This window comes from Rhinichthys klamathensis, unplaced genomic scaffold, assembly GCF_029890125.1.
Source record: "Rhinichthys klamathensis goyatoka isolate OS25496 unplaced genomic scaffold, OSU_Roscu_1.1 h1tg000053l_1, whole genome shotgun sequence".
Lineage (NCBI taxonomy): Eukaryota > Metazoa > Chordata > Actinopteri > Cypriniformes > Leuciscidae > Rhinichthys > Rhinichthys klamathensis.
The window spans coordinates 3768978-3796677 of NW_026606598.1; the positions used below are offsets into that span (position 1 = coordinate 3768978).

The following is a 27700-nucleotide window of genomic DNA, read 5'->3' on the forward strand; positions in this document are numbered from 1 at the left end:
GAGATTAAGTTGAAGATCATGTACACTGAATACTGTGATTGTTAATTTGATTAGGCTCATAATTACAGTAACCATAATCACTGACTGTATACATGCGATTAAACTCCACATATTAGACTGTTTAATCGTATTTTTTCCACTCTGACACAGGTGTGCATGTGCTGCATATGGAGGAGGTTTAGCGCTCATGATCGGTTTTGAAAGCATGGCGGAACAGAATGTTTCAGAATGTCCATGTTTCTGAGCGCCAATAAAACGCATTATGTCTATGTCGTATAAAGCTATAAGCATAAACTTTGTTTCCTGAGCTCTCCAGAAGGGTTGCTTCTATAAAATGAGGGAGACCAACAAACTGGTCTGTATATGCTGGATGAACTGGAAGGCTTCCTATTTTAAAGAATAAAAACACAACTAGCAGATAATAAAATAATGCGTCTAAACAGGATTGAAAAGATTTATGCATGTCATATAAATTCCTTATTCTGATTATTGACTGTAATCAAACTATTGGTGTAATCAAACATTTACATGTTACTTGCTAATACTTGCTAATATTTCAAATTATTTGCTAAGAAATGTGCTTTTACCATAACCCACAACACAAAACGTTCAGTTGCAAATGTAACAGATCTCTTTGTTGTTGTAGGTTTTATTTGCCCGTTTAAAATGTTTACCAAATGGCTGTCCCCTAAAATAGTGTCCCATTTAAGGGTTTAGGGGGCGATTTCGGACACAGCTCTGGTATTTTCACAATCAGATAGCTATCCGATCTGAAAACGCAAGTGATCAAGTGTAAACAGATCCTTTGATGAATAGATAGTAAAAAAAAAAAAACAGCATTTATTTGAAAGACATTTTTAATAAATGTTTTTAATGTCACTTTTGTTTTGATCAATTTAATGCATCCTTGCTGAATAAAATGATTAATTTCTTTAAAAGAGAAATCTTACTGACCACAAACTTTTGAATGTTAGTGTACTTCAAATATGTCAATTTTTGGGTGTTTAAAGGGGTGGTATAATGCCCTTTTCACAATATGTAAAATAAGTCTCTGATGTCCCCAGAGTGTGTATGTGAGGTTTTAGCTCAAAATACCCCACAGATATTTTTATATAGCATGTTAAAATTGTCACTTTTTGAGGGTGAGCAAAAAACGCACTGTTTTTGTGTCTGTTCCTTTAAATGCAAATGAGCTGCTGCTCCCGACACAGGGGGCGGAGCTTCAACAGCTTGTGTCCTTTTACCTCACACAGACATGCACTGAAAATGTAAAAAACTTTTAGCCTTTTATGTTCAAACCGAAGTCAGGAAGATGGAGAGACTCAAGAGGAAGTGACAACATTTAGACAACATTTCTGAATGGTTAGTTGGTGAATTGATGTAGCTTATGTGTAGTTATCTTCTAGTCATTGGTTAGCATATTCTGTCTTGATAATCTATAAATTGCGTCCCTGGGAGTGGGTTTATGCCAATTTTAGGGTTAGTGATGTCATTTCTTTAAAAGAAAATATATTCCTTTGCTTTGAACTTTGAGCATTGTAACTTTGCAGATGTTGTTTATTCTCAAACAGCAACATTACACACTAAGTAAAGTTAGAAAAGTGAAATCATATTCAACCACCCCTTTAAAATAAACTGGAGCAAAAAATTGCCTTTGTAACAATTTTCACTCAGAAATTGCTAGAAATTTCACAAATGATTACAAAGAAACGACAAGTAGCACGTAGTTTTTTCCCCCATGTTAAACGTACTCTAATCTATGCAGTGTAAAACGTACAATGTCTGTCACATAAAGCTTAAGCATGAGTATAAGTTTGTAAAATGTGTCCTTTTCTATTCCACCATATTTACACATGAGCGTCACACGTCATCGGTCTGCCATGATGTGAACAGAAAGAAATGTGAATGTATACAAGACCATACAGTACAGTTCAAATTGCAGTACTCCACATAATTTTACTGCGATTGTTAATTGAGCACAATCACATTAACATAATCACAGTATTTCGCCTGACCTCCAACATAATCACTGATCTGGCTTAATGGCATTACAAAAGTGCATGTTAGCATAACCAATATTTTTCGAGATAGACTTTTCTAAGTAAGCATACGGATGCCGTATTGTTTAAAAACAGGTTAGTCAATATTCACTTCTTGTTTATAGAAGTGTTGTATAAAAGCAATATTTCAATTGCAGTCAAGCGATACTGAATGCAAGGCTGTGATTACCTACAGCACTTAATTCAACCCTCTGATACTGATCATTAGAAGTGAATGAGAAGAAATATCCCATTATACAGTGGAAAAAGGACACACAAAATAATTAGCCTGTGCAGACAGCAGGATAATAAGATCATGAGAGGTTGGTCACTTATGTGGAACCAGCGACTCATTGATGACTCAAGCTTACAATGATCTTAGCGATGAGGCAGAGGAGAACAAAGTGAAGTGTTGTACTCTCTGAGGTTAAGTCCTGTCACACATAATCTCACTGAAATCCATTGTGAGGAAAGGATACGGTGGATGCATTAATGTATCTCACCCACTCTACCGGCTTTGAGAGAACTCATCATAACTTCCTATACATTTACCGCAAACAGCCATCAACCGGTATCATCAAGAATTATAACCCATTGTACTTTGATAGTGTTGTTTACTCTGTTAATTGATGTAGTCGTATTACAGTCAGCAGATGGCTTTGTTGGGTTATCAAGGTTTTTATTGTACCTTTAATTGTGAATAATGACTGATTAAACTCCTATTATGTGCCAATAATCCAAATGGTGCTGTGGAAAGTCAAATATTTTGCAAAGATCATAATAATTCATGCAGTCACTTTTTGATTGTTATGGGTGTTGCGCAACACGTCAGGAATTTCAAATGAATGTCACTCTCTCAAGTCAACATACTTTGTGTTAGAAAAATGCTAAACAAACTTAATTAAGATGTTTGTCACATTCATCTTTAGTTTCACTTTCATGGACTTTCAGTTTGTTTTCATTCATAACATGTGTTCCTTTGTTTGATTTTCCCGCCACTCATCAGTTGTCATGGACACTCGTCAGATCATCACACCTGTTCGTCATCTCCTCATTATCACTGTGTATTTCAGTTCCTCACCTTCACTGTGTTTGTTGGTTGTTGTTTATGTGTGCATGTTACACACACTGTTACTTTCTCTTTGTTGTGGATTACCTGAGTTTGCCATTTTGTTTATAGAAACCTTTTTGAACTCTCCTTCGTCTTCATCTTCGTCCTTGTGACAACGTCCTTGTGTTGCTTTGGAAATCTGGCATTTTATAATGTGAGGATTGTTTTTTTTTTAAAGCACTTGCATGAATATTTCAGTAAAATCCTGTTTATTATTCAAGCTAAAACATCCCTTTTGAGGTTATTTTTGGCATAAAAAACACAGGAATTGACAGGAATAAATTGCATTTTAAAATCTATTAAAATAGAAAACGGTTATTTTAAATTGTAATATTTTTTTTCCACACTAATAATGTATTTTTGATCAAATAAATGCAGCGTTACTGAGCAAAGGAGTCTTCTTTCTAAAACATAAAAAAATGTTACTGACCCCAAACTTTTGAATAGTAGTGTATATTATGTTGAAGTCTTTTAAAGCCTTGTAAAACATCAAGATTTCCATTGTAAATAATTTGTCACAATTCTGAGATACACCAACATGACATCATGACTTTGCGTAAACATACACGCCACTTTCAAGTCAAGTGGCGTGTTATCTATACGCATTTTGAGCTATCCGCGTGTATGTCCACGCCGAAATCTTTTGCGTGTATGTCTACGCCATTAAATGTCCGAGTGATTCCGCGTGTATGCGTACGCCGTTAAATGTCCGAGCGAAACGAAGCAAAATCTATATCTGCATCTGTGGAGCGATATTTCTTTTCCTAGGATGGTAGGAGAAGACTCATAAATGGTATTAACCCCAGTGACGGGTAGGTTTGGGGACGGGGTTGGGGTAGGTCATATATCTATATATACATAATACAGTAATATAACGTTAAGTCAAAGGCGTTGATAAACACGCTGAAAAGCGATTATGCGTGTTGATAGCACGCCAAAAATGGAAATACGAATTGGCGTGTCATACATACGCCATTTCATGAGATCAGTCTGGATACACAGGCTAATTTACTTAACAGTTGCACCATACTTCAATGCAAAAACCTGCATCTTTTATTCATAAACGCTTTCTATCTTAATGATACTTATTATAGAATGTGCTGGGTTCCTAAACATAAGGACCCCTAACTTGGTTTTATTAACACCCATGAAAAGTAGGTGGTAAAAAAAGAATGAGTGCATGTAGTGATCATGGGCATGGCAGCAGTATTTGTAGCCAGATCGATTGTGTGTGTGGTATGACACAGGTAACAACAAAGTACTGACATTGAGGGGAAAAAAGTAAATTGACCCATGCAAATTATGATCAGATTGCGCAAACAGCCCCAATGCTGGGGCCATGTTTGCCCCATTATCTGATTTGCATAATTCATTTTGAATGTGGCGCTAAAACAACTCAAAGCACATGCAAATTAACGACACTATCAGCGGGGACAATTACTGTAATTCTGAGTGGACTTCCCCTTCAGTCTAAGTCAAGTGGCATGTAGTGCAACCCATTTTGAGTCCATTGAGATCAGTGTCAAACGCAAGCTGATGACACTCACATGACATTACAGGGCTGATGCGGCAAACTCCCATAATTCCATCAGCACATTTGGGTTCATTTACTCGGTTTGTTTACTGAAGGGTAAGTTGCGTTTCATGTCACAGTACCTGCATTAGGATGTGCACAGCATCACAACTAGTTGGCAGCATGACAAATAGATTGTCAAATCTTATAGTTATCTTTGCATATTAAGCTGAGATAGAAGAAAGTGTTTTATCATCAAAGAAATTACATAAGCTGTGTTCCTTAAGTCCTTATAAGGGTGTGTGGCGAGTTAAGAAAGACAGTGGGTGTTGTGTGTGTATATAATATATTGTCACAAACACGCTACTTTTCAGGAAATGAAAAAACAACAACATTTTCTAAATAATTAAACACTGTGTTGTAAAAGTGTATATTGTGGCTTTATATATTGTCACTGTCAGGCACTTGCCTGTGACATTTTAACAAAATCAAGCTCAAATGGAGTTAGGAGGTTTCTGACCAGCGAATTTCAGACATATTATGTGTTTTGTCTGTCATTAGAACTTCCACATCGCATTGCATGTTCATCAACTTACAAGATATATCCCTCTCTGGTTTCAAAGACAAGACTTAAGCCTAGTTCCAGACTAAAATGCATGTTTGGGCTGTTATACCTGAAAGCAACTTGCACTGACATATCTTAAAATATATCAGTACCATTGTTTTTTTTTCAAGATGCATTGAGCATTTTTTTTCTGAGGCACATTTATAAAAGTGACTCAAGTGTCCTAATTGAACTAAGGCCTATTCCTGGCTTAATCTAAGCCCAATCTGTGAAACCTGACCATAAAGTTTACTGTAGCTATGTGGGCGCTCAGTTTTTTTTTCTGTCATTTGTCCAAAATCTCATGTTATTGAAGACGAAGTGCTTCACACAGGCTATTTAAGACAGTACTGACTATGACTTGACAACAAATGTTAGACTAGACACTCTTCTCCGCTCCTTAAATAAATAAAACATATTAGCCTTTATATTCGTTCGGGTCACATGACGTCACTGTAGCTTTGCGCCGCCATCTTTACGACCGACGGTCTCAGTAATGCCTGCAATATGTTCTGCAGTTGGCTGCAAAAACAGCCGATAGAGGAACCCCGAACTGGTATTTATTATATAACAAAAGAAAAGGATAGAAGAAAGAAGTGGTTAGCTGTCATTCGAAGAGATCATCGCTGCATGTCTCATATTGTATCATCATGTCTCATCTTTCTGTGCGCACACACACGACCCGACGCGTGCGGCCATAGACCCCTATACAGCGCGCGAGTAATGAATTGAGCTCTGTTTCGTGTCTGAATGGACAAATACACACAACATTATGTTTAAATGTCTGTTTTGGAGGGTATTCACGTAAAATATGTCGGTTATGTCTTAAACAGAGTTGTCATCCAGTCTCTTTGGTAGAGAGAGAGAGAGAGAGACGAGGAAAACAAACAAGCATGCAAATGGAAATTATCGCGCACATTTTTTTCCCCGTGTGATTAATTGATTTATTGACTATCGCAAGGGGCCTAATCCAGATTAATGACAGCTAGCCGTGAGCCGTGGCTAACAGCGGGCAAGCTACCAGCTGTTAGTCACTTACCTAGCTAACAACTCGCTATTCAGAGCAAAATACCACCAAAATCATACATTTAAATTTTTTTTTATAATACCTACATTTCCCATGATTAAATATAAATCCTTGGTGGCCAGCGCCGCACTTTTACGTCTTTTACCCATCCAGCTACAGCATATTGATATGCATCGGTACTTTTGACAGCCTTCAAGCGATCTCCACTGTATGGGGAGGGGTTATGCACAAGATATATACACTCACCGGCCACTTTATTAGGTACCCCATGCTAGTAACGGGTTGGACCCCCTTTTGCCTTCAAAACTGCCTCAATTCTTCGTGGCATAGATTCAACAAGGTGCTGGAAGCATTCCTCAGGGAGTTTGGTCCATATTGACATGATGGCATCACACAGTTGCCGCAGATTTGTCGGCTGCACATCCATGATGCGAATCTCCAGTTCCACCACATCCCAAAGATGCTCTATTGGGTTGAGATCTGGTGACTGTGGAGGCCATTTTAGTACAGTGAACTCATTGTCATGTTCAAGAAACCAATTTGAAATGATTAGAGCTTTGTGACATGGTGGAAGTAGCCATCAGAGGATGGGTACATGGTGGCCATAAAGGGATGGACATGGTCAGAAACAATGCTCAGGTAGGCCGTGGCATTTAAACGATGCCCAATTGGCACTAAGGGGCCTAAAGTGTGCCAGGAAAACATCCCCCACACCATTACACCACCACCACCAGCCTGCACAGTGGTAACAAGGCATGATGGTTCCATGTTCTCATTCTGTTTACGCCAAATTCTGACTCTAACATCTGAATGTCTCAACAGAAATCGAGACTCATCAGACCAGGCAACATTTTTCCAGTCTTCAACTGTTCAATTTTGGTGAGCTCTTGCAAATTGTAGCCTCTTTTTCCTATTTGTAGTGGAGATGAGTGGTACCCGGTGGAGTCTTCTGCTGTTGTAGCCCATCCGCCTCAAGGTTGTGCGTGTTGTGACTTCACAAATGCTTTGCTGCATACCTCGTTTGTAACGAGTGGTTATTTCAGTCACTGTTGCCCTTCTATCAGCTCGAACCAGTCTGGCCATTCTCCTCTGACCTCTGGCATCAACAAGGCATTTCCGCCCACAGAACTGCCGCTCACTGGATGTTTTTTCTTTTTCGGACCATTCTCTGTAAACCCTAGAGATGGTTGTGCGTGAAAATCCCAGTAGATTAGCAGTTTCTGAAATACTCAGACCAGCCCTTCTGGCACCAACAATCATGCCACGTTCAAAGTCACTCAAATCAACTTTCTTCCCCATACTGATGCTCGGTTTGAACTGCAGGAGATTGTCTTGACCATGTCTACATGCCTAAATGCACTGAGTTGCCGCCATGTGATTGGCTGCTTAGAAATTAAGTGTTAACGAGCAGTTGGACAGGTGTACCTAATAAAGTGGCCAGTGAGTGTATATATATATATATATCATGGAGGGCAAGTCTGGGGCAGATAATAGTGGGCAAAAGAAAACTGGGGGTAATAAATAAGGATCGGAGCCTAAAATTAAAATTTTCTCAAGGTATCTCTGTCTCTCTCTCTCTTATTCAAATAGGCAGTTTGGGCGGCCATACCGGGCGAGATCGGTCGTAAATATGGCGGCGTTCTATTGGTAGTGACGTAGGTGGCATCTATGAATAGTGTTTCTTGAGTAAATAAAACGCTGTACTTATTCAAAGAACCAGTTATTTATAACCCTTGCATTGCAAACAAGCAGAGACGGTCCAAATCGCGTGCGGCACTTCGTTCACGATAGAGGTGGGTGGAGTTACAAGGTTTGACTGACAGTTTTAGGATCCAATGGTGATCTGAGGTTTAGTCACAAGCTCTTTTTAATACTTTTCATTGGTTACATTTTGCAAAACCCACAGAGAGATGTAAAGGTTGACCAAAAGTAATGATTTATGAAAACAATTCAATAAAAAGGACAACAGTGGCAATATCAAATAAGAATCAAAATGGGAATTTAAAGTGGTTTAGTTTAGCAGTTTAGTTTAGGATGTGATGATGGGCGTTCTCTCTATCAATAGTGCCACATTCTGTGAACTGTGGACACAGGGCCCAGTAGGTTTATCATTAGTAAAATTATAGGAAGTTTGAATAATAATGCAAACATTTTTTGCTGAGTTGGATTATACAAGCCACCCCTGTGGGCAAGTAACCTTTTTATTGATTGGTAGTTCTTTTCAAGTTTCCCTTGATACTTTAAAACAAGGCTCTCAAACTATAATCAACCAATTTACTGCTTGAAAGCATCTTGAAAATGAATTACATTCCTTTTTTTCAATTTCCTTTGCCAGACATGAGTGGTTTTACAAAAAAAAAAAAGTAGAAAACTATTTTTGGCCTAGAGGTTGTTGCTTTTGTAAAATTTCTATAATCTTTTTGTCTCATATTAGAACGGATTGCGGTCATGTTTTTATTAGGGTCTGCATCAAATTCTTCATTTTTGTTTATTCATAAGTGTTGTTAGGGTTTTGAGGGATTGAAGATTTGTGTGTAAGAGGTCAGAAAGAGTTCTATTTTTAAGTGTGCAATACATACTGTGATGATGTAACTAGCAAACTCATTCATATACGTTATTAAGGACCGTGAGAGTTATTAAAGAGTGAAGGTCCCTCTCAGATTTAGCTCTAGGTCAATATAACCGTTTTATTTCTGGCTATATGTTTGAATACTAGCATACTTACATACATACTACTCTTCCTATTTCTGCACCGCATGAGCTAAAAACAAGCTCTGAATCTTTTCTGTTGTTTTACATGCACACATTTAAATATATTGACTTTTACTTTATTATTTATGGGTCATAGGCAGGCTACAATGCAAAATTAAAAAATTAGTTGACAATATAAATCTTTTACAGCCCTAAACAATAATACTGCTCAATATTCATAACATTTCATCACAATCACTAAGTCAAAACTAGCTACTTTCATGTAAAGACATGAAAAAATCCCCATGAGTCGTAATATAAAAGGTCTTTTTTTATTTAATGGTGTTTTTTCTCTTTATTTAAAAAGTTGAAATGATTGTAATTATCTACTCTTGTAGTCTGTTCATTTTCTTCCCTTTTTTAGTGTGAATACTCTGGAATACATTTTTTTAAATATATATTCTAGCTCATCATTTGATTTAACTACCAAAAGTCGACAAAATGTAATCAAAATGCAAAATATTTACAAGATGCTAAAAACAGCATTATTTTACAAAATTATTGAGAAAAAAAAGTAGTTTAGTATATTTAATGCTCAAATACATTTCAAATGTTTGGAAGTATTAAGATCTGCTAGTATTTCATTACAAACAGATTTTTTCTTCGAGCTGTGCAGCCACATCCTACTAGCATGTTTTATTGAATATTAGTATGTTTGAGATGTATTGCATCCATTAAACATTCATTACTTACTTTACATTTTTCTGAAACCATATGCCTATTCAGAAAAAGCATAAGCATCATATATTGTGTGGATTTCCCTGCAGCAGAAGCAGTTGTATTGAGCCCATGTGACAGCACTTTTCCAGTGGCAGAATGCTCTGCTACACAGTGGACAGAGAAGGTTTGTGCTGCTATATGACGCCAGGGAACTCTTTTATTATATCACCCAGGAAACTGCAAGATGCCAAATGAAAACAAATGCGACTATTTCGCCTTCCCTCGCTCTCTCTTTCTCTTTCTCGTTTTCGTGTCTCTTCTGTTTCTCTCGAAATGCAATTCACTGCCAAGGTTGTTGCTCAAATTCCACACCAGGGATTGCCATGCTAACCAAAACATTATAATATGCATCTTGCTCATTTCATTTTGTTGCAATGTTCATGTATTTTTGTTGACAATGTGCCCTGCTACTGAGTCTACAGGGACAACCAGAAGACGTGTGCTTTTCCAGTTTGACTGTAATGTACTTAGCTGAGAACAAACACTTTTTTTATTTTAGATTCAAACTGTGAGGATTGAGGTCTTACAAACACTTCTTTGGAAGATGGATGGATGGATGGATGGATAGATAGATAGACATACCATGGGTGAGGTAGATCCTCTGAATAATGAATCCATCATGGACACTGAGAAGGTAGATCAAGTTCTTTCAACACACACACCCAAATACCTTCTGACTTCAGCATTTATTATGCAACTATTGTGAACACAATGCGTAAGGGTGTTTTTGAGTCTAAATTTGGTCCTTTTTTTTTCTTGACACAAAATCTTACAAATGTGACGCTCATGTCTAGTTAATGATTTACTTGTCTAATACAACACTGTAATGTCTTTTGAATTATCTTTGATTGGATGTTTTTCTCACAAATATTGATCCATGTCATTTAATATTGACACCAGTTGGTGATTAATAGTGAGTGATTATAACTATTATAACAAAAAATGTGCAAATCACTCCACCAGGAGATCCAGTGCTAGATGGGATTCTTGTTTGAGCCTTTTCTCATTTTGGAATTAAATCCTAAGACTTCCATTTGATTGGTTTCCTAGAATGTTGAGAGAATTAGATCGTATCTTTCCTCCATCCCTGCGGACACCTTTGACGCTGCAGCATTAACAGTAAATACCAGCAAAACAAACAAGCTCAGCCAATCCCAGCTCTGTAATTAGCCTAATTAAACTGAGGTTGAACGCGACGTGATTATACATCATTAATTTCGACCTTACAGTTGCTGTAATTAAGTCGCTCATCACATAAGCTCCCTTGTAAATATCATTTTCACTCCTCTCACTCAGACACTTATTTATTTAATTTATTTATTTTCGAGCGAGAGAGAGAGAGATGCTGAAGAGATGATTAGCAGCACACGATTAGCTCAAGTGTGTGTGAGTACTTTACTCTGTGGGAATTCCTTGTTGAGTGAACCCTCCTCCTCACTTGAGCAAGTGTAAAACTATTCTACATTTTAATGCATAAATTATATGCCTATTAATCATTAATACTGTCAATATAATACCTCTCTCCTCAAGCAGTATTGTCTATTCAGTGACTTCACGTACATCTGAAAGTGCTTTTAGCTTGCAAAATATTTGGGAGAAAGTCTTCTAAGAGGAAGACTGCATATAATACATTTATGTAGGTCTGCACAGTTTGGTAAAAAAAAAAAGAATTATGTTGAGATTATGTTGACAGATTTTGTATGCAGTACAAATACTTAAACATCACATACTGCTATACTGCTTGTATATCAATGCTAAAAGAATCAAAGGCATAAAATCATTTTGAAACGGCAGCTTTCATGTTCAACAGGGTGTGAAACACTACGAGCTAGCAAATGATGCCTTTTGTCTTCAAATTAAGTTATTTAGCTCATGCTCTGCTGCCAGCAAAAGAGTTACTCTTAAGGCTGTTCACCTGGGTACGAAATTAACTTTTTGCCCTCTAGCTATAGTGAGGATATATATATGTGTGTGTATATATATATATATATATATATATATATATATATATATATATAATATAATATATATACACACACACACCAGCATGGGGTAAAAGGCACACATTATTGATACAAATACTTTAGCTAAAATAATATATTTTTAATAATGTCTAAGTTAATACTTGTTCATTACAATCAGTTGACAGCCGACCTAATATATGATATTTATTACCATCTGAATCTAACCCGTTCATGTCAACAAATTTAAAAGTCAGCCAGATATTTATTATCATGTTAATTACTGTGTCTTTTGCCCCAACAGCAGTGGCGCATTTCACCCCAAATACCATACTTTTACATATTCTTGAACAAAACTGAAAATCATTAAGATGACCTTTGTCTCAAAATATATTCAATAACTTTTCACTGCTACCTGCGATCGCGTCAAGGAGCTGCCATATTTCCGCATGCATCTTGAAAAGCAGATGTTTTGGAAAGTTTTGTGCAATTTAGTGGTTTAGAGGAAAATAAAATCAAAGGTGCCTTTTCCCCATGGTGCATTTAGCCCCATTGTACCCTATATATTAAGTGTGTGTGTTTGTGTGTATGTGTATATATGTATGATTGTATGTTTGTATGTATAATAAATAACATTTTTGCAAACTTTGGCCACGTTCACACAGCAGCAGAATACGGTTGTCAGTCCTGTACTTCAGTACTTATTGTTATAACTTACAGTTATTTAAAGGAGTGACACCCGCATTATATAACCAAACTCACATCTGTATATCTTCAGGACTCACAACCGCATTATCGGAAAACGAATCGGTTACCTAACGTAACCTCGGTTCTCTCTAGATGAGGGAACGAGTATTGCGTAAGCTAGCTTACGCTACGGGAAAGATTCATCTTTTCTGAGAAATTGAAGCCAAAAATTATCCTATAATTTTGTATCTATTCACAACGCAGTTCAGCTGCAGCAGAGCATGAGCAGGCTAGCTAGCAGCTCATTGGCTCGCTCACAGGGAACTGCTTAAGCCTATGAGGAGACACGAATGAACTCTCGGCCAATGAGAGTCTGACCTGCTCTCATTGCGTCAGAGCCCGCCGAAACGGGCGTGGCCAGAGAGTATAAATTCGCCTCTCAGGCTGTAAATTCTGGTTTTCATAGAATGAAGCGAGAACGCTAGTAGCACAAGCACGGCCAGGAACGCAATACTCGTTCCCTCATCTAGAGAGAACCGAGGTTACGTTAGGTAACCGATTCGTTCTCTTACGAGAGGTTCTCTCGTATTGCGTAAGCTAGCTTACGCCACGGGAACACCTGGTCAACGCCGTGCGTGCTAAGCATCCACTATGAGTCCCAGGGGGGACCCCGGGGAACCCTTATGAGTGGGAATAAAATATGTACATGTGACAAAGGCCAGCGGAGCGGGCCGGGGATTTGTGAAGTACATAAGCACATAATAAGGAGGGACAGAACGAGACCGGTCTGCGTGAATAACTCCCTATAGTGCAGCTCAACCAGAAGAGCTGTAACATACTAGACTGCTAGTAGTTTAGCCTGCAAGGCGGGAACTTCCAGATAGTAAAATCTGATAAAGGTGGAGGGGGAAGCCCATCCCGCTGCCACACAAATATCATGAATGGAAATTCCGCTGGACCAAGCCCACGATGAGGCCATGCCTCTAGTGGAAAGGGCCCTGATGCCCAGAGGGCATGGCAGGTCTTTTGACGCGTATGCGGCTGCAATGGCATCAACTATCCATCTGGACAGAGTCTGTTTCGAGGCGGCCAACCCCTTGGTGCGCCCACCGAACGAAACAAAAAGCTGCTCAGCTCGTCTGACCGGAGCAGTGCGAGTAAAGTATAATCTCAGGGCCCTGACCGGACACAGGAGATTAGAGTCAGATTCGCTATCGGATGCAGGCAGAGCCGATAGAGAAATAACTTGTGCCCTGAATGGGGTACCAATCGCTTTTGGGACATAACCATGTCTAGGTTTGAGAACGACTAAGGAGTCATTGGGCCCAAACTCCAGACAGGAAGCGCTGCTGGACAGCGCGTGAAGGTCCCCCACACGCTTCACTGACACGAGCGCGAGCAGGAAGATAGTCTTGAGCGAAAGGTATTTGAGCTCCACGGTGTTTAACGGTTCGAATGGGGGGGCTTTCATAGCTTCGAGAACTATGGAAAGGTCCCAAATCGGCACCGACGGGGGGCGTGAGGGGTTCATCCTTCTAGCTCCCCTGAGGAAGCGGATGACTAAGCCATCTTTGCCCAGTGACTGGCCACGCCGGGGTTCAGCGAACGCCGCGACGGCTGCCACATACACCTTGAGAGTGGAAGGGGACCTGCCCTTATCCAGCATCTCTTGGAGAAAAACTAGCAAGGAAGGAACCTCGCATGACCGTGGGTCCAAGTTTCTGTCGGTGCACCACTTAGAGAACACAGACCATTTAGACGCATAGAGCCTTCTAGTAGAAGCCTCTCTAGCCTGCATGATCGTGTTTAACACTCCTTCTGGCAAAGCAACGGGTAGTCGTTGATCACCCACGCATGAAGCGCCCAGCGCTCTGGGTGGGGATGCCAGATCGTGCCGCGAGCTTGGGAGAGGAGATCTGTTCTGACTGGAATGGGCCACGGGGCTGTCTGTGACAGCTGAGTGAGCTCCTGAAACCAAGTCTGACCTTCCCAACGCGGGGCTATGAGGAGCACCGAGTGGCGTGTTTCCCTGATTCTCTGAAGCACCTGTGGTAGCAGAGACACCGGAGGGAATGCATAAAGCGGGCGGCTGGGCCAGGTCTGGGCTAGCGCGTCCTCGCATTTTGAGAAAAATATTGGGCAGTGGGTGTTTTCTTCTGAGGCGAAGAGGTCCACCTCTGCTCTGCCGAATATTCGCCACAGCTTTTGGACTGTAAGAGTGTGCAGGGACCATTCGCCAGGGGGAATGGGGTTCCTGGACAGACTGTCTGGACCGTCGTTCAGATGGCCCGGCACGTGCGTCGCTCTGAGCGAGAGCAGGTGACACTGGGACCAAACTAGGATGCGTTCTGTCAGCCGGAAGAGAATTCTGGATCTGACGCCGCCCTGACGGTTTTAGATAGGAGACCACAGCCATATTGTCCGAACGGATCAGCACATGGTGACCGTGAATGCGCGGCAGAAAGCGCGTGAGCGCGTTCTCGACCGCCAGCATCTCCAAACAGTTTATGTGGAGGAGACTCTCCTGAGCTGACCAGGGGCCGAAGGCCGGTGAGCCCTCGCAGACCGCACCCCAACCCATGTTGGATGCGTCTGTCGAAATGACTTTTCGGCGAGAAAAGGTCCCCAAGGAAACGCCCCGCTGAAACCATTCTGTCATGGTCCATGGCTGCAGAGCTGTGATACAGGTCTGCGTTACCTTTATCAGCTGGCGGCCCGTGGTCCACGCGCGGTGAGACACATGGCTCTTCAACCAGAACTGAAGCGGGCGCATGCGCAGTAACCCCAGCTGGAGCACTGCGGAGGCTGAGGCCATGTAACCCAGCGCCTTCTGAAAAGTTTTCAGAGGTGTGAGTCTGTTCATCTGAAAAGATGCGGCGAGACGCTGCACACGGCGCGCGCGCTGTGTAGACAGACGAGCCGTCATTGAGACCGAGTCTAGCTCTATACCCAAGAAGGAGATAGTCTGACTGGGTTGAAGTGCGCTCTTTGTCCAGTTGACAGAGAGGCCCAAACTTTTCAGATGGTCGAGGAGAACTGTACGATGAGACAGTAGCTCCCTCTGTGATTGTGCCAAAATCAGCCAGTCGTCCAAATAGTTCAGTATTCGCAGCCCCTGACTCCGCAGGGGGGCGAGCGCCGCATCCATGCACCTCGTAAACGTGCGGGGTGCTAGGGATAGGCCGAACGGGAGGACGGTGTATTGATAAACCTGGCCTTCGAAGGCGAAACGTACGAATGGCCTGTGAAGGGGATTTATCTGAATCTGAAAGTAGGCATCTTTCAGATCTAGTGAAATGAACCAGTCCCCCTGGCGCACATGCGCGAGGAGTTTTCTGATAGTGAGCATTTTGAACGGTCTCTTCATGAGAACTTTGTTCAGAAATCTGAGGTCTAAGATTGGTCTGAGGCCGCCGTCTTTCTTTGGAACCAGAAAATAACGGCCGTAAAACCCCGACTCGCTCATAGATAGAGGAACTCTCTCTATAGCCCTTTTGCACAATAGTTTTGCTATCTCTGAACGGAGCAGAGTCACTGCTTCTGGGTTCACAATAGTTTCTAGCCACGCTCGGAAACCTGGAGGGCGGCGGTGGAACTGTAAGCGATAGCCTAGCCTTATTGTGTTTAGCACCCCCTGGGAAATTCCCGGAATAGCTTCCCACGCTTGAAGCGTAACGCTAAGGGGTGAATGGCTACATGGTCCCCGTTGCTGCACACAGCGGGCCGCGCGGGCGCGCTCATAGTGTTTATGACAGCGGGACTTACACTCAGAGAGGAGTTTAAGGGCCGTGTAACAGAGTGAGCAGAGGTGGGACGCGCACACGGGCTCGTGGGCGCGCTTATGCACTCTGAAACTCGAGCGGGTTGGAACCGCTTTATGAGAGTGGGCTCTGTGAGACACACGGGAACTAAAAAGCTTTTGTGTATGAGTGAACACAGTGTTGTGGGCACATTTTCTACACGTGAGGCTTTTATGCTCTTTTTGAGATATCTCTGGATCGCCGTGAAAACGGTGTTTGTGCACATGCAGTGCTTTGTGTATGAGTGAACACAGTGTTGTGGGCACATTATCTACACAATAGGTTTTTATGCTCTTTTTGAGATATCTCTGGGTCGCCGTGAAAACGGTGTTTGTGCACATGCAGTGTTTTGTGTATGAGTGAACACAGTGTTGTGGGCACATTTTCTACACAAGAGGCTTTTATGCACTTTTTTTTTTTTTTTTTTTGGATTTCTCTGGGACGCGGTGAAAACGGCGTTTGTGCACATGCAAGCGGGAAAAGAGACCGGCTTGTTGATGGCGGTGTACACTGCTGCAGTAGCCGTGTGAACGGGGACTGACAGAGGGCGAAACCTTGATGGCGGTTCAGCCATGGTGAGAAATAGCCGTCCTTTTCTCAGCTGAGGCTGGTCACGTGAGCGGCCTGCAGCGGGATATATATATAGCCTGAAATCGGCTGCACATGTGACGCGCGTCGCGTGCAAGTGCGTGTTAGAAACGTGAGCGCTGCAAGCGGGCACGAGACTATTTTTAGCCTGCAGAGGCTGGACTTGTGACGGCATAAAAATTATCTGCGAGAGCCGGAATCGAACGCGGGTCTCTGGCGCGAAAAGCTTTGTGATACACCACTGGGCCACAGGGGTAATGACACAAGCACAGTAGCGCGAGCAGATAAGAGGGCGTGATAGCAGTAACAGGTTCGGCCTCAGCGGAACTAACACACTATAACCCATTTATCCAGCTTTATGCTCGGAAATGAGAACGTTTCTCATGAGCGCGGGAGAGCGCGGCCGCTTTCTGTCACGTAAGAGAGCTGGGCGCGAGCTCAGAGCTGCATAAAGATTATCTGCGAGAGCCGGAATCGAACACGGATCTCTGGCGCGAAAAGCTTTGTGTTCCACCACTGAGCCAGGGGTAAAGACACAAACATAACAGCGCGAGCAGATAAGAGGGCGTGATAGCAGAAACAGGTTCGGCCTCAGCGGAACTGATACACTATAAACCCTTTATGTAGCGGCGTGATATGCAGGCGGGAGAGCGCGGCCGCTTTCTGTAACGTAAGAAAGCTAGCCGAGAGCTCAGAGCTGCATAAAAAATTATCTGCGAGAGCCGGAATCGAACACGGGTCTCTGGCGCGAAAAGCTTTGTGTTCCAACACTGAGCTAGGGGGAAGACACAGGCTTAATAGCGCGTGCAGATAAGAGGGTGTGATAGCAGCGACTAGTTCGGCCTCGACGGAACTAACGCACTATAAACCCACTTGCCGGTGTATGCATGGGGCCGGGCTAGCTCTCTTGTAAAGTAAAGAAAGCTAGCCGCGGTTGGCACAGCTGTAAGCGGCTCGTCCCCCATTCAGCGCTCGTAGGCGGTGAGAGGGGGAGGCGGTGAGAGGGGGAGGCGGCGTAACGCTTCGAGTCGAGCCCGCAGGGTCAACAACAGAAGCCCAATCGCAGAGGAAACATCCGCCGTTGGCGAGAGAAAACTCTGCGTGTCCCAGTCCCAGGCAGAGAGCGCAGAAGAAGGCGGGCTCTGGCGCTGAGAGGGACGCGGCATTAGCCGCAGGTGTGCGAGGCATCTTAAAAAAGACGCTCGCTGCTCTTTTAGATACACACACATAATACAAGAAGCTTTTTGGTAAAGGATATGAATCCGTCGGATGGCACTAGCTTGCAGGACGGCTGAAGGTGGCGAAGACGGCCGGCTTCCTCAGACTCCCAGATGCTCGCTAGAAGGTGCCTTTTCCACGACGGCGGCTTCTCTCAGGATCAGCAGATGCGTGTAGCCTCGCTGAAGATATGAAAAATCAGAATTTACAGCCTGAGAGGCGAATTTATACTCTCTGGCCACGCCCGTTTCGGCGGGCTCTGACGCAATGAGAGCAGGTCAGACTCTCATTGGCCGAGAGTTCATTCGTGTCTCCTCATAGGCTTAAGCAGTTCCCTGTGAGCGAGCCAATGAGCTGCTAGCTAGCCTGCTCATGCTCTGTTGCAGCTGAACTGCGTTGTGAATAGATACAAAATTATAGGATAATTTTTGGCTTCAATTTCTCAGAAAAGATGAATCTTTCCCGTAGCGTAAGCTAGCTTACGCAATACGAGAGAACCTCTCGTAAGAGAACCCGTGGTATGTGAACAGAACCGGACTGGATAACTTGTTGTCTGTCACATGACACGTCATTAAAGCTGCTGTCGGATACTGAAGATTTGATGGGTGAACTTGATTGGACCCTTGTCGTTTCAAAAGTGATAAGACTTTTTAGTTTTATGGATGTCGCCATCTTTGATATTACTTTGGTCTCTGTCACTATGGTTACTGGTAAGAGAATAAGGGCTTGACTCCAGTTGCACGTTCATACAGACAGTATCCAAGACGCTACTGTAAGTTGCTTTTTGAACCGGACATTTTGAGACTCGCATCTGTAAATAAATGCGGTTGTCAGTCCCCAAAACTGACAGTGTCAAAGAAAAGAAAACTCTTCTCAGGATAGAGAATGCATTTTTTGTAGCTGCATGTATAAGATTTTGAACTTCATATTCACATACTGAGATGTTTTACTGACCTAAAATTAAATGTCTAACCCCTGAAGACTGATGCAAACTGAACAAACACTGAATTTTCAGAAAGCATTTGGATTTTTATTTGGACACTTTAAAGTCCATTTCTGTAGTGTTGTCAAAAATATCGATATTTCGATAAATATCGATACTGAAATATCTGAACGGTACCAATACTAATTTCCCGAAGTATCGATACTCAGGCGCGTTGACAAACACCACACGTGACGCACTCGTCTCATTCGCTCTGGTTAAATAGCAAAAGTGAAGTGAATGGAAAGATGGCGAGGGCGGCGCCCCCGCGACCGGCTTTGGTTGATTGATAAAGAACACCGCGAGCGGGCATGTCGGAGAATAGCGCGGACACGCGTAAAAAACACACCGCGAGCGGGCATGTCGGAGTCGGAGAATAGCGTGGACACGCGCTACACACCGCGAGCGGGCATGTCGGAGAATTGCGCGGACGCGAGCGGGCATGTCGGAGAATAGCGCGGACGCGAGCGGGCATGTCGGAGAATAGCGCGGACACGCGAGCGGGCTGCGGGCACCCAACAGATTGTTTGACTATCAATAATCCCTCACATCACTCATTTTTTTAAATTATTGTATAGGTGACTGTATACAGACTTAAGGAACAGGCTCCAGGGGTAGGCTACTATTTAGCAGCATATGCTCAGCATCAGGGGTGTTTGTTGTTTGGACAGACCTGCCCCCACTGCTAAAAAAAGTCCTCAAGGAAACACTGTAACTCTTCTCATTTGAACTTTTCTGAAACATTAACCAAGATGGCCTAGTATTGTTGTTGATAAGAGTCTGTGTTGTCTCGTTTTAATTCTTAAAGTTAACATAATCTGACTGAGGAATCTTAGACAAGTAAATATTGTAACTGTGGTCAAATGTAAATTAACTGGTGCCTATTTAACTTTATTCAAAAATTATTATTTAATTCTGCAATTTTCCTTCATTAGCGATTATCATCAATTTGATTACACAGATATTAATTAAACTAAACAGCTATCTCTGAATTCAATAATGACATGCCTTTAACTGAAAATTGAATGTTTAATCTTATTATTATACATTACTGACTCTCTATCCTCCAATTTGATACTGTTAAGTGCTTTTTTGTTGCAGTATATTTTAATCTTTGATAACAGTAGGTAATAAAAATACATCATGTTAGCTCTGGTCCAATTAAAAAATATAAACAAATAGAACTCAGGACATTTTTGTTCGTGTAAAATATACCTCATTGTCATGTTCTAGACTTGTTATATTTAGCTTTAAATAAAAAAAAATACCCCCTTAATATTGTGGCAGCTTTTTCTCTGTGGTATCGAAAATGGTATCGAATATCGATATTTTTCAAGGTATCGTATCGAAGTTAGAAATTCTAGTATCGTGACAACACTAGTAGCCACCAATGTGTAAACTGTGAGATTTTTTTCTTCACTGAGATTCATGCAGCTTGTTAGAGTTTATCAGGAACCAGACAATGATGGTATTTGCATATCACATGTTTACATCAGGTGCAATGAACTTGTAATGAGGTTCACCTGGAGACATCGCAACTCTCAACACGAACATTATTTATTTAGAGAGATGGATTTCACCTCACAGATGTCGATTACCAGCTGTGCTTTGTTTCTACTAATGTCATAGAATTTTAAATATGTTTTAATCATGAAGGCTTTAATGTACAATACCAGTACACAAAAATGCAATGTGTTATTTCTGAAACACTAGTACCAAACAGTTGTGATTGTTTTTCATGATGCCACTCTGAATGCATTGGTGATTGTGCTCTTACTGTGTGTGTGTGTGTGTGTGTGTGTGTGTGTGTGTGTGTGTGTGTGTTGCAGGTTGGAGATGTTGTGGTGTGAAGGTTCGGGAGGCAAGATGACTTTGGTTAAATTGCTCCTCTCCTTATTGCTGCTACAAACATTTTCTGAAGGTAAGGATGACACTCACACACAAATTGTTTTTATTATCTTTACATAGTTTTTCATAGGCATAATGTTTTTATACTGTACAAACTGTATATTATATCCCCTTACACTAATCCTACCCCTAAACCATTAAAAAAAGTTTCTGCATTTTAACATTTAAAAAAAAAACATAGCTTGGTATGATTTATAAACTGTTTTACTTGTGGGCCCTGGCCAAATGTTACAATTTTCACATTTTACTATCTTTGTTGGGACATTTGGTCCTACAATGTAAGTAAAACAAGAACACACACACACACACACACACACACACACACACACACACACACACACACACGTTGTGTTTTAATGTTTTATGGGGACATTCCATAGACACAATGATTTTTATATTGTACAAACTGTATATTCTATCCCCTTTCACTAACCCTACCCCTAATCCATCACAGAAAACATTTTCAAAAAACATCAATTAGTTTGATTTATAAGCTGTTTTCCTCATGGGGACTAAAAAAATTTCCCACAAAGATTTTAGATATTGCCATCTTTGTGGGGACATTGTTTGCAATCTCTATTCCTCAAACAGGCCTTTAAAGGGGTATCAGAAAGAGAACTGGCTAAAACATTTTACTCTATTTGTCCTCACTCCGATGATCTGAAACTTAAACTGGTCCTCACAAAGATAACTTTACAAGTATGAAAAATATTACTGTTTTTACTGTATTTCTCATCAAATTTCTGTTCTAGCATTTTGTCTGCGCAGTTTTTAAAAGTTTTTGTCAGATGTCTTGGAATATAATCATTGCATTTAAGACACCGTGTAAAAAAACCTGGACCTTGAGATTCTTGCGTTCATTCTGTTCCATACCGTTGCACTCCATCTTGCTGCCTTTGAACTCGGGAACACATCCATGTCCTTCTAAATTGTTAATTTAGCATTGATGCGTTCATTTTTAATCACTTTTTTCATTAGTAATTTTACCGAATGAATGTGTTAAATTGACATTCCTTATTAAAACTGAATGTAAAAATATCTGAGGAAGCATTAAATCAGTGTGAGAAGAAGAATAGGACCTGTTTATATAAACCTTAGGTGATGAATATTAATGAGGTAACAACATCAGCAGTGACTAATTAATATTCATGAGCCCAGTGGCATCACACCCCGCCCATCTTCAGTCCCCCACTAACTTGTTGCTCACGGGTCAAATGTGTTTCTCAGACTTTAAGATTAAAACTCTGATTGTGCTGACAACGGTCCCTCTTCTGTGTCACTCTCATCTGTTTCTCTCATTTTTCAGCCTGCACTCATTACCTTCCTGTTGTCCTTCTATCAGCCCACATGTCCTGTCTTTTCTCAGACATCTCACTCCATCTCTCACAGCTGTCTATCATTCCTCAGTGTTCATGTGTGTGTGTGTGTGTGTGTGTTGGACACCTGCGCTCTGCAGCGGCCCGTTTAACAAGACAGTGTCTCTGCCACTTAACATCAGTCCAGAGCAGTTTATAATTCACTGCCCTCTTCTTCCTCTTCCTGTCTGTGTCCTTTCCTATTGCTGAACCTCTCTCAATCATTTACACACTCCATCTTTCTTCATTAATCTGCCTCACTCCTCTCGGTCTCCATAGGTCCTGTGGGAGCTGTTCTCTCATGGTTATTAGCTCTCAAGTGATTGGTTCAGGGTTTTGAGGGTTAAATGAAATGGAGGTAAATTAGGGAGGGAGTTTGAGCCCTGAACCCCAGAACAACTCAGGACTGAATGTTAAACACTCCTCGCCCAAAAGAGAGAGAGTTTAAAAAAGGATAGTTCGGAAAAAAGAAAATTCTGTCATTATCCAAACTTTTTCACAGTGACCGTGACTGTCAAGCTTCCACAAGGACAAAAAACATCATAAAAGTATCATAAAAAGAAATTCATACTTGTGCGCTATATTCCAAGTTTTCTGAAGCCATATGATAGCTTGTGTGTGACAAACCGACTGAAATTTGTCATCATTTGCTTTATTCGCCTTTTCTAACAGACTCGTCTGGCACTTCATAACTATTTTACGTTTTGTTAATGCATGATTTCCAGCGAATAACCTACATTTTAACTACTGTATGGCTTCAGAAGAGTTTTGCTACTGCTACTGATGTCTCTATTTATCCCCCCCCACCCCCTTAATTTCTGGGGATGAAATTAGTAATTATAGCCATTTAACATCACAGTATAATTGAAAGTCATCATTTTTAACATTTAATAGGGTTTAAAAGTTAACTATTTTAATTGAAGTGAACTTAAAAAAAAACTCTTCACATAAACCCTTTATAATAAATGTCATTATTATAAAGTACCTTTAATGCTGTATTCAGTGTAGCAATATATTGATTTTTCTGTCTCTGTCCATATCAGCTCTCTCTTTTTGAATGAGAGCTGTCAGTTCATTCTTTCTCCCACTAAATTTATTTTGTGCATACATTTTCACAATAAGTACTAGGGCTGTCAAATGATTAATCACGATTAATCACATCCAAAATAAAAGTTTTTTTTACATAATATATGTGGGTGCACTGTGTATAATTATTTTGTGTATATATATATAAATACACACACATGCATGTATATTTAAGAAAAAAATATTATTTATATATAAAATATTTATATTTATATATAATATAAATTATATATAAATCTATAAACAGTATATACATGAAAATATTTCTTAAATATATACAAGCATGTGTGTGTATTTATATATATATATATATAAAATAATTATACACAGTGCACCCACATATATTATGTAAAAAAACCTTATTATTTTATTTTGGATGTGATTAATCACGATTAATCATTTGACAGCCCTAAAAATTACGTGTTAAAACTTTTGGTATCAATATTTTTATGTGAGGATCGATCCTCTTAATACAACGTCAGTATTTACACAAGCTGTACTGACACTGTGGTATTGTTTTTTTTATGGTGTTTTTTTTGTCACAACCCAGACAATAAAGTGCTCAAAAAGAACCACAAAAGTACAGTAAAACTAGTCCATAGGACTTGCACGCCGTACTTGAAGTCTTTTGAAGCCATTAAAAACTTTTTATGAGAAACAGACAGAAATATGTTTTTTTTCACTGAAAATCATTATTTTTGCCCAAAGTCAGAAGGCTTTTAAAATAGAGCAAGAGTCATATAAAGTACTTTTTCTGTCCTTTTGGACTGCGAACAGCCTTTATTTTCTGCTAAATAACTTCTTTTGTGTTCCTCTGAAAAAAAGGGTAAAGTTAAGAGGAGTAAAGGATTTGTTTTTTTTTAATTTTGGTGAACTCTCACTTAAAGGTAAAGCGGAAGAGGTGGAAGAGAGGTGAGCTGTCTTCATAAAAAATGATGATGTCTGTGAAGAGATCTGATATGACGTGAGTTTCTGTCCGAACTGTTCACTCAAAAGACACTCAATCAATGTCACAATGGTAAAACATCAGCTACAAAGCTTGTTTCACACATCCTGTGTGTGCAGCAGTGTAAGCAGCAAACTACAGCCGGAGGTATTTGTAGAGGGCTTATAGTTTTTCCTTGATAATGGCCGTAATTATAAAATTGTCTACAGCAGGCCATTGTGAACTATTACAAAATCCCAAAGTAAAGTTAAACTGCTTCATTAAAGCCTGTAATTTAAAGAATGTGTTGATAAATTGGTTTAAAGGCGAAGTATGTAAGATTTTTAAAAATACATTCTCTTAACCAAGGCTGCGTTCACACTGCAGGGGCTTCATGCTCAATTCCGATTTTTTTTTTTTTAAATTCGTTTTTTTTTGCAAGGCCGTTCACATTTCCAATTAAATGCGACCTTTTGTGATCTCCTGTGTGAACGTGAAATGACCCAGAAGTGACCCGCATGCGCAGAAGAGTACTCAACGGTCAATTCCCGCCTACTTCAACGCAGAATTATGACGTTTGTCGCATATCAATGACGTGCGGGTCGGATACATGTGACCTGGCCGTTCAGATTGAAGTCGCATTTCAAAAGATCGGATACATATCGGATTTGGACCACATACCCAAGTGGCCTGGGTCGCATTTGAAAAGATCGGATCTGTGTCGTTTAGACTGTCATGAAAAGATCAGATACAGGTCGCGTTGGGGAAAAAAAATCGGAATTGGGTCGTTTCAGCCTGCAGTGTGAACGTAGCCCAAGTTTACTGTTCATTGACTTCTATTAGTAAGCCGTTCATTGGTTTGTCTCCCCAAAAAATTGAGCCTCCAAGGGACTATCTAAACATTGAGAGCGAAGATCTGTCAATCTCTATCCAGTTAGCTGCTGTAGGACCATGACTGTTACACGTGTTACATGGGAAAAGACATTCAGATTCGATTACAGAAGTGTAAGCCAAAATTCATTGCATTTAGACCTTCAAAGATGAAACGTCATGAACACGTCAAAGCGAACGTGGCATTACAATGCAATGCGCTACAATGGACTCTTCAATACCATACAGCATCATCCTGCACTCGTTCAGAAAGACAAATGTACTTTACTACATTAAATGTACAATCTATTAATCCGGATACATTTGAAAATGGCGTTTTCGTTTAAAAACGCTCTCCGTCCACACTAGCGTTATCAGGCGTTTTCCGACGTTTCAGTGTGGATGAGAAACTTTTGGAAAACGCCTGAAAACGCTAAATTCACCTTACTGCGCATGCGTGAAACCTCACAAAAGCTCACTGAGATGATACAGATGGAAAAATAAATAAAGTTATCGCGCAATTCTTCTGACAGGATCATTTTATTTAGCAAAATATCTCACCATTCACTGATGCGTCCAGGTCGCACTGAATCACCATATGTTTGGTCAAAAACACAACTGCTTTCATGTTTTGCAGCAGGACAGCATTTTCTGTCATCTTTGCAGGACTGTGAAGGACTGATGAAGAGTGTGCAAAGTAACATATTTTAGCAGCAGTGTGAAAGTGAAAAGCACACAACAGGCACAATACCGGTATAAACATGAATATCTATTGGTACAATATGCGTCACATGACTAAACTTGCGTCATCGGTTTTAAATACCTCCGGTTTGACAGTCCACACTACAACGTGAAAACGCCGTTTTCAAATTTATCCACTTTGGAGAGCGTTTTCAAAAATCTTCATTTTCATTAATAAAAATGCTGTCTCAGTGTGGACGGAAGGCCAAAACAGAGAGAAAAAGATGCTTTTTCAAACGAAAATGTATTAGTGTGGACAAGGCCTCAGTTGGGGTTATGCACAACAAACTTCCGTATTCTGAAAAATAGGTTGCATCGCTTCCGGTCCAGGTCTTTTGTATGTGCTTTGTTAAATATAAAGCTGTTTTAGTCAAGATGCCTTCAAATGAGCAAGCAAAGATGAGCATAAACCAATGTTCTTTGCAACATATGCAGATTAATATCTAAAAGTTTTTTTTTCTTCTTTTCAATAACATTTGGATATTAAAACGACAACAATAAAACTAACTAGCTAGGCAAGATGATTACCTTAAAAGTCCATAGATATCACTGTCAGTTCGTACTGCTGTTAACAATTTTTCTGACAAGCAGATGCAATGAGACCTGTTTTACTATTTATTTATGTGATATTTGACATAAAGCCTGTTGACACTCAGTAACACAGCTAAAAGTATTCCTAATATGTTAGACCTTTTATTGAAAGTAGTCTGCATTTACCTGTTGCAGATATTCCTTCACAGGTACCTGAAAGAGATATGTTTATGATGTTTGAATTGGGGGAGGTGCGACGCATGAAAGGGGCGTTTGCAAGGTTGTTTGAAAATTGCTTTATTTTTGTAATTCCACCCCTTTTTACAAGATGTAGTTTAAGTCTCAGGTGTCCCTCGATTCGTGCATGTATCTTTAATTGCAAATGAGCTGCTGCTCTCCACTCTGCTTTGCAGAAGAGGGGGCGGAGCCTGTGCAGCTCGTGCCTCTGACCGGATAGTCTGCCAAAAACTAACAAAACATCTGGTTGATTTTGATTATTCTCTCCATCGCAGCCGCACTCTACGTCATACTGAATTTTCTTTTATATGCATGCGTTTTAAAGCCAGTTTTTTAAATCAGTTTAAAATTCTGTCATGGTTTTCTGAGCGCACACATCCGAAGCACGCGCACAGAAAGCTGGATGTCAGACGGCGCGTCCCGCCAGTATTAAATTATTTCTCTTTCATGTCTTGTACTTAAACTCTCAAATACACACAAGGTTATGTCAAAAACAAAGTTCACAAACACAGTCGGTTATATCTGTGAACGTAAACAGCACGGAAAGAAATCGCATTTGTATATTAGATCTGTGTATTACAATGAAAGCAGTGTAATATACAGTACCGTACATATGGTATATGCTGTTAATATGAACCAAAAAACAAAAGAAATTTTGCACACAGCCATAGAAGCTGAAATAAATACACATCGCTAAATCACATTAAATTCAGTATTCATTACGGTTTAATTTCAGTGCATGGGGCTCAAAGAAAATTTCATTAAGCAACAATAATGATATAACTTAATTTTATCATTACAGTATAAAGATTTGGAGCTGAAACCAGGACAGATGTGGCAGTTTTTTTGCTTTTGGCAGGAACTCCCATTAAATCTCTGATTCACTTTGTCACTCACCTAAAACTCGTTTTAAATCTGCTGCCATTCTGTAATGGTCCAGTAATTAACACAGGCTGATGTGTTACTCTAGATTGATTCTAGTTAGTGTGTATTGGCAGATGCACAGTCGATTGCTCGGCATCTCTCCATTTCTCTCTTTGGGTTTG

General features: G+C 40.5%; 1 protein-coding gene across 3 annotated transcripts in view; it reads left to right on the plus strand.

Annotated features, from left to right (window-relative positions):
• The window catches only part of cdh23 (cadherin-related 23), a 310447-nt gene that overhangs the window by 22157 nt on the left and 260590 nt on the right, over window positions 1–27700 (plus strand). For all 3 annotated transcript variants that reach the window (XM_056248248.1, XM_056248246.1, XM_056248247.1), the window contains exon 2: window positions 20831–20922. In XM_056248248.1, coding sequence (XP_056104223.1) covers window positions 20838–20922 — 85 coding nt within the window. In that variant the 5' untranslated portion in view covers window positions 20831–20837. The remainder of the gene's footprint in view (window positions 1–20830; window positions 20923–27700) is intronic.